Source organism: Bos javanicus, chromosome 22 (assembly GCF_032452875.1).
Source record: "Bos javanicus breed banteng chromosome 22, ARS-OSU_banteng_1.0, whole genome shotgun sequence".
NCBI lineage: Eukaryota > Metazoa > Chordata > Mammalia > Artiodactyla > Bovidae > Bos > Bos javanicus.
In genome coordinates, this window is record NC_083889.1 from 57233162 (window position 1) to 57243620 (window position 10459).

The 10459-nt window shown below is 47.3% G+C and overlaps 1 protein-coding gene across 1 annotated transcript; it reads left to right on the forward strand.

Moving 5' to 3' along the window:
• The first annotated feature begins 2635 nt into the window (after positions 1-2635).
• LOC133235553 (phosphatidate cytidylyltransferase, mitochondrial-like) lies at positions 2636-7024 on the forward strand. Its single transcript, XM_061397209.1, has 3 exons — positions 2636-4826; positions 4962-5054; positions 6844-7024. Exons 1-3 carry the CDS (start codon positions 4806-4808, stop codon positions 6997-6999), a joined length of 270 nt encoding a protein of 89 aa, XP_061253193.1. The 5' UTR covers positions 2636-4805; the 3' UTR covers positions 7000-7024.
• The last annotated feature ends 3435 nt before the right edge of the window (positions 7025-10459 follow it).

A 10459-nucleotide genomic window follows, 5' to 3' on the forward strand; every position in this document is an offset into this window, starting at 1 on the left:
AAAGGTCCATCTAGTCAAGGCTATGGTTTTTCCAGTAGTCATGTATGCATGTGAGAGTTGGACTGTGAAGAAAGCTGAGCACCAAAGAATTGATGCTTTTGAACTGTGGTGTTGGAGAAGACTCTTGAGAGTCCCTTGGACTGCAAGGAGATCCAACCAGTCCATTCTAAAGGAGATCAGCCCTGGGATTTCTTTGGAAGGAATGATGCTAAAGCTGAAACTCCAGTACTTTGGCCACCTGGAAAAGACTCTGATGCTGGGAGGGATTTGGGGCAGGAGGAAAAGGGGACGACAGAGGATGAGATGGCTGAATGGCATCACTGACTTGATGCACATGAGTTTGGGTGAATTCCGGGAGTTGGTGATGGGACAGGGAGGCCTGGTGTGCTGTGATTCATGGGGTCATAAAGAGTCAGACACAACTGAGTGACTGAACTGAACTGAACTTTTCTTTAAATTGACAACATATGGGAAATGATACATTTGGGGCACACAGGAAATTATAGATTATAATAGGTTATTTTTTTCCAACATACATTAACATGAAAAAATTTTAAAACATGTCCACTCAAATTCTTAACTATCACCACTAGTTTGTAGGAAACTCAGAGCATCTTGATTCTATAGTCACCTCTTCTTTTTCCTGTGAAGATTTTCCTTTGAGCAGACCTGGAATTCCCTCCAAGAAAAGGAAGGAATTTCCCTCACCCTTGTCCCCTGCAAGTTCACAAGTAGATTCCAGCACCTGAGTCTGTCCCAGTTGAGTCCCTGCCTCGGTACCCTGGTTACTGGCAGGCAGCCTTGTGTGTGGTGGTGCATCCTTTGTCTGACCTCCCTTTCTGCTGCAGGAGCATTTCTTACCACGGCAGCCAGTCTCCCTCTTTGGTCCATCTGCCACCACTCTATACCTGCATCCCATCCAGCCCTACCGACCTAGACACAGCTCCCAGAACATGCCCAGCTCTTGTGTCCTCCACAGGAGCGTTTTCACCCAACAGGACTCCCCCCGACCCCATTCCTCAGGCCTTGCCTAACACTTCACCAAATCTGCTTAACTTGTGCATTCTTGAAGACTCAGACTTACCAGAGTCTTGAAGAGTGTCGTCTCATAGGAAAATTCCTCCTTCCTCTGTGACCCCATTCTGAGTGAAATTCCCTTAGCAAGTCGTTTTGCTAATAATCTGTCTTCTCCCCAGTTGACTTTGAGCTCTTTATCTCAGGACCCATCAGAGCTCATCCTAGATGATCAGGGAGAGGTTGGCTAATGGGTGAAGTTAAGATAACTTATTTCCCTTTGCATAATGCTTTATAGAGCTTGTCCACATGGTGTTATCTGATCTGAAAGAAAAGTGGAGCACATTTAACTATTTAGGTGGAAGACAGTGTAGCAAAGTGGTCTAGCCCAGAATTTGGAACCAGACTGTGTCTATCACTCATTAACCGTGTGTCCTTGGGCAGGGAGCTTACTCTGTGCCATGGTTTCCTTTCCTGTAGAAATGGGATAATAATGGTATCTACCTTGTAGGATTGTTTTGAGGATAAAAAGAGTTACTGTATGTATAATACAGAAAGTATTTAAAAGAGGGCTGGAACATTACTTCAGCCAGTGTTACTGTTATATGAGTTGAGGAAAACGAAGCTCAACCTGGTTCCAGAGGTTTGCTTAAGTTTCTGACCCTGAGTCTGCTGTTAATCACAGCAATGTTGAGTCTTAGAACTTTCAACTCTGTCTTGCTGTCTTTCTAGGAGTTAAAACTAAAAATCCTCTTTTCTTCACCTCCCAGAATGTCATGTGGAACTTCGTGTTCACATATGTTGAGACCCTGTCACATGGCATTCAAAGAACCTGAAGAAAAATTAGAACCATTACTCTTTCCTTAAAGTATTGGGCTGGTAAAGAATCTGCCTGCAATGCAGGAGACCCCAGTTCGATTCCTGGGTTGGGAAGATCCCCTGGAGCAGGGATAGGCTACCCACTCCAGTATTCTTGGGCTTCCCTTGTGGTTCAGATGGTAAAGAATCCGCCTGCAATGTGGGAGACCTGGGTTCAGAAGATCCCCTGGACAAGGGAAAGGCTACCCACGCCAGTATTCTGGCCTGAAGAATTCCATGGCTTGTATAGTCCATGGGGTCACAAAGAGTCGGATACAACTTAGTGACTAGAAAAAAAGTATTGGGACCAAGGATTATCACTCCTGTCCAGAATAACCACGGCACCGGTGATCATGTGTGACGGGAGGGTGAGTGACTTCGGGCCTCTGTCTTAACTTCGGTGGCTATTAACCTTTAGAGTTCCAGCTAAATATGTGTGTTCTTACAGTCAGGAACTGTTCACACTTTTGCCGGATGAAGGTGATGAATGTGACTGTGTTTTATTTGTTGCCTTTGGCCAAATGTTTTTTGGCTGGGAAAGATAGGGGGCGGCAGAGGATGAGATGTTTAGACCGCATCACTGACTCGATGGACATGAGTTTGACTCTGGAGTCAAATTTCAGGAGATAGTAAAGGACAGGGAAGCCTGATGTGCTGCAGTCCGTAGGGTCACAGAGAGACATGGCTTAGTGACCGAACAGCAACAGCAGCTGTTTCTTGGTGTCAAGTTTTAGTGCCTCAGCAGCACCCGAGCGCGCCTGTCGGGCACACAGGTGGTGGCCCTGCCCCCAGAGTTCCTGAATCAGAAGGTCTGGGAGAGGGTTTGAGGATTTGCAGTTTTCACTCACTGAGAGGTAATCGTCCTGTAACGCTGGGCTGGTTGTAGGTGTGTGGCGTAAATGACTGATCTTACTGCGGGTTGATGACCACGGTAAGTCTAGTTAACACCCATCACCATACATAGTTGGTTTTCTGGTGATGAGAACTTTTAAGGTTTACTCTCTCAGCAGCAAGGATTTGCATTTCTTTTTTAAAATTTTATTTATTTTTAATTGGAGGATAATTGCTTTGCACTACTGTGTTGGTTTCTGCCATACATCAGCATGAATTAGCCGTAGGTATACATATGTCCTCTCCATCTTGAACATACTGCCCACCCCATCCCACCCCTCTGAGCTGCTGCCGAGCATCAGGTGAGCTCCCTGTGTTGTATAGCAACTCCCCACTAGCTACCTCTTGTACACATGGTGGTGTATATTTCAGTGCTTCTCGCTCAGTTTTTCCCACCTTCTCCTGCCCCCTGGATTTGCATTTCTAACAGGTTTCCAAATGATGCTGATGCTGCCCATCTGGAACATACTTTGAGAACCACTGGTTTGGTCAGTGGGAGGAAGGGGAAGACTCATTGCAGATCAGGGTGGAAATTAATCTTATTTATACGGAGAGGCACACACTCCCAGGGAGAAGTTGGAAGTGAAGAGGGGATCATAGGTAGTTGGAAGCCTGTGGTGCCCAGTGGGAGGAACTCCTTGGTGCCATCGGTTGGGCAGAATTTGATGACGGGTGTTGGAGGGCAGATGAGCACCCCGATCCTGGTGGAGGGTTGTCTGACTGTGGGGACCCTGCCCAGTGGTCATTCTGATGAGGAGTCCAGGCTCTAAGAGGACGTCCAGGAACCCGGCATGACCCCAGTGTGAGAGGACCAGTGGAAGCTAAGTCGGGCCTCCTAGAGTCAGCCGGGCAGAGGGTGACTGCTGTGCCTGCACTGCTCCAGGCTCCCGACAGCTCAGGGCCGTCACCCTTCCCTGGGCAGACGAGTCACCTGAGGATCTTGTTGGAACACAGATTCTGATTCACTGGGTCTGTGACGCTGATGCTGCTGGGCGGTGGACAACACTTTGAAAGGCAGGAGGCTGGAGTACCGACTTGAGAAGAGTTTTGCAGGCCTATCTGAGCGAGGAAGGGATGAGCGCTGTGGTTGATATGGTGATGTCTGCATCGCCTTTGGGCCGTGCGTTTACTTTTCTGGTTGCCGTCTGGTCCTGCCTCCCAGCTGTTAGGCGCCTGGGGCAAGAAGGGCTCTGCGGTGCGGTGGCCGGAGTCGGGGGGAAGCGGGTCACTCAGCCCAGCCCTGCACATCCGCACTAGTCATGGAGCTCGGAGCTCTATGCTTTCTCCAGTATTAATGTTATGCTGAGCCGACCTCTAATTAGTAGTTTCAAACATATTACAGGCGCCAGTAACCAAATGTTTGGGCATAACTGTGTGCCAAAGGGACTGTACTTTTTAATTGAAATTCTTCAGCTACTTTTTAGATATTTGTAGCCTGCGAAGGCTGCTTGGATACTGAAGTTCAGTGAAGTGAGTCTGAAGATATCTGTTGAAGCAAATGGGATTTTGTAACCGGGAACAACTGCATTCAGGATTTTGTGCAAATTACTACTGAGATGAGCTTGACCATAGTTCCATGTGTTCAGAGCTGATAAAGATGTTTTATGTTTGCATGTTGCATTGTAATTACAGAGGTGTTTGAAATAGTCAACCGTGAAAGAGAAATTCACCATGTAAAGGATGTCAGTGAAAACTTTGAGAAAAATTTCTCATTCTCTGTGATGAAACAACACTGGAAGCCCAGACTGAAATTCAGGGACCTGGTTTGGCTCTGCTCCACCGGGTGCCACCTCGGGCACACCATTTATTCTCTCTGAGCATCAGGTTTCTTATTTCTCACATGAGGAGCATGAACTGTGCCACGTGCCTGTCAGGACCATTGTTTTTATTGATATTTCCAGTCCATTGAGGACCAAGACCAGACAGCCTATAGAGCCATTCTGCCTCTGACATCACAAGTGCCAGAGTTAAAGCTGTGGTCATCGCACCATGAATACCTCAGGCGACAGAGTCTTGGAAACTAACCCTTTGCAGAAGATTTCATGGAGATGTGTTTTTACAAGGTAGGCGGTCTTTTGAGTGGCTTTGGAAATCAAGCTTCTGCCCTGGTCAGAAATTTAGGTCTTTATATTTTGCACTTGCCCAAGGGTCAGTATGGCATTTTGCTCTTTCTCATGCACGACTCTTTTCTTTTCCAGCTTATCAAATACAGAGTTATTAGCACCAGTGTTTTGATCGAAGATCTCCTCAACTGGAATAACTTAGACATTGCTGGTCGACTCCAAAAACCAGTGAGTGAGTGTTGTTAGGGATGGTTCTCCTCTCCGGACCATGCTCCTGGGCTGCTCCCTGCTTTGACTTTCTGCAGATGTTTGCGGTAATTCCACACTCAACCAAGTGCTCCAAGGCTTAATTCAGGGCCATTAAATCCTTATGAGGGAGGAGGCAATATGGAATTAAGTAGCTTATGTACCATATGAAGCTTTGTATATTATAAATATTCCATTAAAAAAATAAGGACAAAAGGTAAAAGGTAGAATTCAGGTTTTACAATTCAGTTCAGTTGCTCAGTCGTGTCTGACTCCTTGTGACCCCGTGGACTGCAGCACACCAGACTTCCCTGTCCATCACCAACTCTTGGAGCTTGCTCAAACTCATGTCCATCAAGTCAGTAATGCCATCCAACCATCTCATCTTCTGTCATTCCCTTCTCCTCCTACCTTCAGTCTTTCTTCAATCAGGTTCTTAAGCCTGATTTATAAAATAGTTAAGTCTTCTAATATTGTTATTCACAATTAATTTAAAAAAAAAACAGAGAAGAAACTATACTTTGGGATTTACATCATTCCCATCTTTCCTTGCCATCTAATACACTTTTAATTTGGAGTTTGTCATACTGTTTGTGTCTTTTATGTGTTGTCTGAATTTTGTCAGAAATGATCTGTGTTTGATAAATGAAAGGCAGTCTAAACCCTACTTTCTGGAACACGAGGAGAGTTTGCTTACAGCACTAAAGGATCAGAGACGGCAGCTGCGTTTCAGATACGTGAGTGTCCTCAGGAGGAATTTCTAGACCCACTGCTTGCTTAGAAAGTCAATCAGAAGCAGCATGATGGTCCACAATCGTGTCGGGAGTGCACACTGGCACAGTCGCTACAGAGAGCAACGTGGCAGTTCTGGTTCTAAGCTCGTGCCGTAGAGCAGTGCTGCTCACACTCGGCCCCTGGAGCAGCATCAGCGTCACCTGGGAACCTGGCAGAAATGTACCCCGGCCTGCCGAGTCAGAGTCTCTGGGGATGGGCCTAATACTGGGTGTTTGAACAGGCCCTGCAGGAGACTCTGATCTCCTAAAGGTGAGAAGCCCCGGCTCAGAGAAGCGCATGCGCTGTGCACCAGGAGACACACAGGGAAGCTCCCTTCAGCTGTGGGCTCAGCTTCGGGCTCTCACTGAATCTTCCCCGCAAGCTCGTAAGCCTGGCTCAGGTATGAACCCCGTCACAGACGTAGTGAGAGACAGGGCGTGAGCACACGCTGGTGACCGCAGCGCCGTCTTCACGACCAGTCAGACACACTGGAGCAGTTTGTATCTCGATGGGAGGGGAGCACAGACAGCAGTTTCTTCTAGCTGGTTTTCTTTCCTTTTTCCTTACTCAGGTTCAGATCAGTTCAAAATAGAGCGTGGCCTGCTCAGGTTAGATAAGAACAGAGATGAGTTCTGAATAAAGAAGTAAAATGCCTTTGTCTACCATAAAATTAAATGAAGAACAAAGAGATTAAAAAATAAAATTCTCAATTTCTCAAAGGTCATTTATTCCATTTTGTACTAACTTTTTCAAAACTCGTGGGGTTTCCTCATTTAAAAAAATATTTATTTTGTTTTCTTTCCTATGTCATGAGTTCTCTGATTTGGGCTTAAAACAGGAGACTCCAGAATTAGATTAGTAACTATTTCATGTCAACGGGCCTAACACTGCAGTATCTTCAGGGCTGAGGGTTTTGGACAGCTCCAGTGCGTGTAGTAACACCCAGGTTGGGCAGTGCCCCATTTCAGGAAGTCTTCTGAACGTCCTGCTTTTCCAGGTGAAGATCGTGGCGATGAATGAGGATGTGGCCCTCCGCTCGGCCCTGGATCAAAACCTAAAGAGCGCTGTGACCGCGGCTTTCCTCATGCTCCCCGAAAGCTTTTCTGAAGAAGACCTGTTTACAGAGATCGCCGGGCTCTCCTACTCAGGTTAGTAGGTTTCGTGCTGCACTTCCTGCCGTAAAGAGATTCGCTGTTGGAAGATGGAGCAGGCCCGACCCCCCCGCCCCTCACTGGCAACAGAGGTTCTGGTCCCAGCACCTCTCTGAAGGTCTCTGCAGGAACCTGCCATCTGCCTCCTTGCCCCCAAGGTCTCTTCCTTTTCACATCTCTACATAGGCTAACCCTTCTGTTGTTGTTATCATTAATTTTTATTTTGAAACACTTTCAGAGTACAGGTAAGTTTCAGTAATCATCCAGAAAGCTATGCCCTTTCCCCAGAAACGACTCACACTTGTTTTATCATTCTCTCTGTATCAGTGATGTTCAGAAGTTGACAGCAGAACCCCCTGGAGGGCTTGTCAGAACAGACAAGACAGTTGATTTGGGAGGTCTGGGGCGGGGTCCCCAAAGTCTGTATTTCTCTCCCGTTCCTGGTGATGCTGATGCTCCTCCAGGGACCCACTTTGAGAACCACTGCTCCCTCTCTGCACGTAATACGCCGCATGATGCATGTTCTTCTGAACTGTTAGGGAGTCGAGCACACGTGTCACATCCCCTTTAGGCCCATTACTTCAGTGTGTGTTTCCTAAGAACAGGGCATCCTCTCGCAGAACCACAGTGCAGGCGTCAAACAGCAACAATGCATCACTTCTATCAAACTGATAAGTTTCACTTCTAATGTTGTCGGTTGTCCCCATAATGTCCTTTCTAATATTTTACCCTCAAGTACATGATCCCGTTAGGGATCGCATAATGTATTTAGATGCGATCTCTTTTATCTTTTAATTTGTAACGTTTCCTCAGCCTTTCTTTGTCTGGTATGACACTCACATATTTGCAGTCTGCAGACCAGTGATGTTGGTGCCCTGATAAGCAGTGTTTTCTCCTGTCTAAGCAAACTGGGGAGACATTTGAAGGTCAGGCCAGTATCCTATTTCTTACCAAACTTTCCCTCGAGGGTGAATTTCCACTGATGATTCTTGCTGGAATCAGTCTTTACTATGATGGGTGCAAAGTGGTGACTTGGCCACTCCACCTTTCCTCACATTAAGGAAACCTTTCTCCCTCATTCTCCATTCATCTATTTATTTATCTGAATATTAACTTCCTTTCCCCTTAAGCCAGCTGTGCTCCTCAAAGTTATCAGGGGGAGGAGGAGGCCGAGAGGGCAGAGCCTGGCCCCTCACTGTAGTCTTGGCCCCATGAGCCCCCCAGCAATCCTTAACATGTTAAGAATTTGTGTATAACTCCATTTTCAGAAAAGTAGTTTGCCTCTTAAGTGGTAGTTTGAAAACCACTATCTTAAATATTCTCTTTACCCACTTTTAAGTATGACTTGAAGAAGTCTATGCTCAAAATACTGCAGAGGCAGCTGACTCATTCTCTGAATCCCTGTACAGATAAGATTTCATGGAGACGCCGTGCTCACAGAGATGCAAAAGGTCTCGCTCTTCAGTCTTATTCCCAAAACGTATGTGCTGTGACTGTCATGCAGCACGGGTGAGAAGGCAGGTGAAATAGCCTTGGTCTCGGTTGCTTCCAGCATCTCACGGCAGCCTCGCTGCCTGTCAGCAAAGGCCAAGGGGACAGCATGGTGGGGCTGCTCCAGGAGGAACGTGGGGAGGGGCCCTCTGTCTGGGTGCCTCCCCGACCCCGCTCACCTGAGAGGAAAGGTGGACCTGAACCTTCGGTCGACTTTTTGGGAGAAAATGCAGAGCCGTCCTCTGCTCTGACCACGTCGTCAGCATCAGCTTAGTGTTAGGTGGACTCTAGGTTGCTGCTGTTGTTCAGTCGCTCAGTTGTGTCTGACTCTTTGTGACCCCATGGACTGCAGCATGCCAGGCTCCTCTGTCCTTTACCATCTCCCAGAGTTTGCTCAAACTCATGTCCATCGAGTCGGTGATGCCATCCAACCATCTCATTCTCTGTCATCCCCTTCTCCTCCTGCCCTCAATCTTTCCCAGCATCAGGGTCTTTTCCAATGAGTCAGCTCTTTGCGTCAGCTGCTCAAAGTATTGGAGCTTCATCTTCAGCATCAGTTCTTCCAGTGAATATTCAGGGTTGATTTCCTTTAGGATGGACTGGTTGGATCTCCTTGCAGTCCAAGGGTCTCTCAAGAGTCTTCTCCAACACCACAGTTCAAAAACATCAATTCTTTGGTGCTCAGCTTTCTTTATAGTCCAACTCTCACATCCATATATACCACTGGAAAAACCATAGCCTTGACTAGATGGACCTTTGTCAGCAAAGTGATTTCTCTGCTTTTTACACTGTCTAGGTTCGTCATAGCTTTCCTTCAAGGAGCAAGCTCCTTTAATTGCATGACTCTAGGATTTCTCTATAAATTCCAAACATTGACTGAAGACATTTATTTACAGACTTTAAGTAAGCATTCAATCACCTTCAATCTTGAGCTGACTTTTGTTCCGCCTCCTGAAAGGACCATGTCATACGCTCCTGGTTTCTCCTGTTGTTTAGTAAACACTTGCTGATTCGTAGCAGAATCATCTTCTGCTCCGCTTCTTCTAGAATATTCACTAAGAGCTGCTGTATAGCGATGCTGTTCCATAATCAGTGGGTCCGTAAGTGGGTAGGTGGGTGGATGCGTAGGTGGGCGGCTGAGCACTTACCCTTTACTCCACCACGGATCCTCATGGTGCCGCCTCCGCTCAGCAGACGTGTGTGTCCTGTGTCTCCTGTGCCACACACTGCACTAGGCCGGGTGTGAGCTCGCAAGCGAGATGCGATGAATCTCCTCATGGAGGTCATGTTCTTTTAGGGAGAGACTGACGGCAAAGAAGCAGTAGGCAGTTTCAGACAGCGGTGAGTGCCGTGAGGAGAAGAAAATACTGCAGGTTGAGGGTGAGGCTGTTTCTCAGTGGGTGGTTCAGGAAGGCCCTCTGAGGCAGGGGATGGTGTCTACGAGCCTGCCCGGGGCTGTTGGGGAAGAGCCGACCGACGAGTGCGTTGCTCCCTAGAGCCAGGTCTCACACCCTGCTGTGTCTGACCCCAGCCCCACAGCCTCTGGTCGCTCCCATTTCTCATCTCGCCTCCTCCTTTTCTTTCTATTTGTCATTGCTTAACCAGCCTTGAGTCTGAGATTTTGGCCAACTAGCCCACATTACTCATTTCAAAGAGGTTGACTTCTTTTTCCTACAACACTTAGGACACAATGCTTTGCGAATCCTCCCCAGTTCAGTTCAGTCGCTCAGTCGTGTCCGATTCTTTGCGACCCCATGGGCCGAAGCACGCCAGGCCTCCCTGCCCATCACCAACTCCTGGAGCTCACTCAAACTCATGTCCATCGAGTCCGTGATGCCATCCAACCATCTCATCCTCTGTCGTCCCCTTCTCCTCCCACCTTCAATCTTTCCCAGCATCAGGGTCTTTTCTAGTGAGTCAGTTCTTTGCATAAGGTGGTCAAAGTATTGAAGTTTCAGCTTCAGCATCAGT

Coding starts and splice junctions, on each gene's coding strand:
- LOC133235553 (XM_061397209.1), top strand. CDS start 4,806: ATGGAGATGTGTTTTTACAAG. Junction 4,827..4,961: donor TGGAGATGTGTTTTTACAAG/GTAGGCGGTCTT, acceptor TTTCTTTTCCAG/CTTATCAAATACAGAGTTAT. Junction 5,055..6,843: donor CTGGTCGACTCCAAAAACCA/GTGAGTGAGTGT, acceptor CTGCTTTTCCAG/GTGAAGATCGTGGCGATGAA.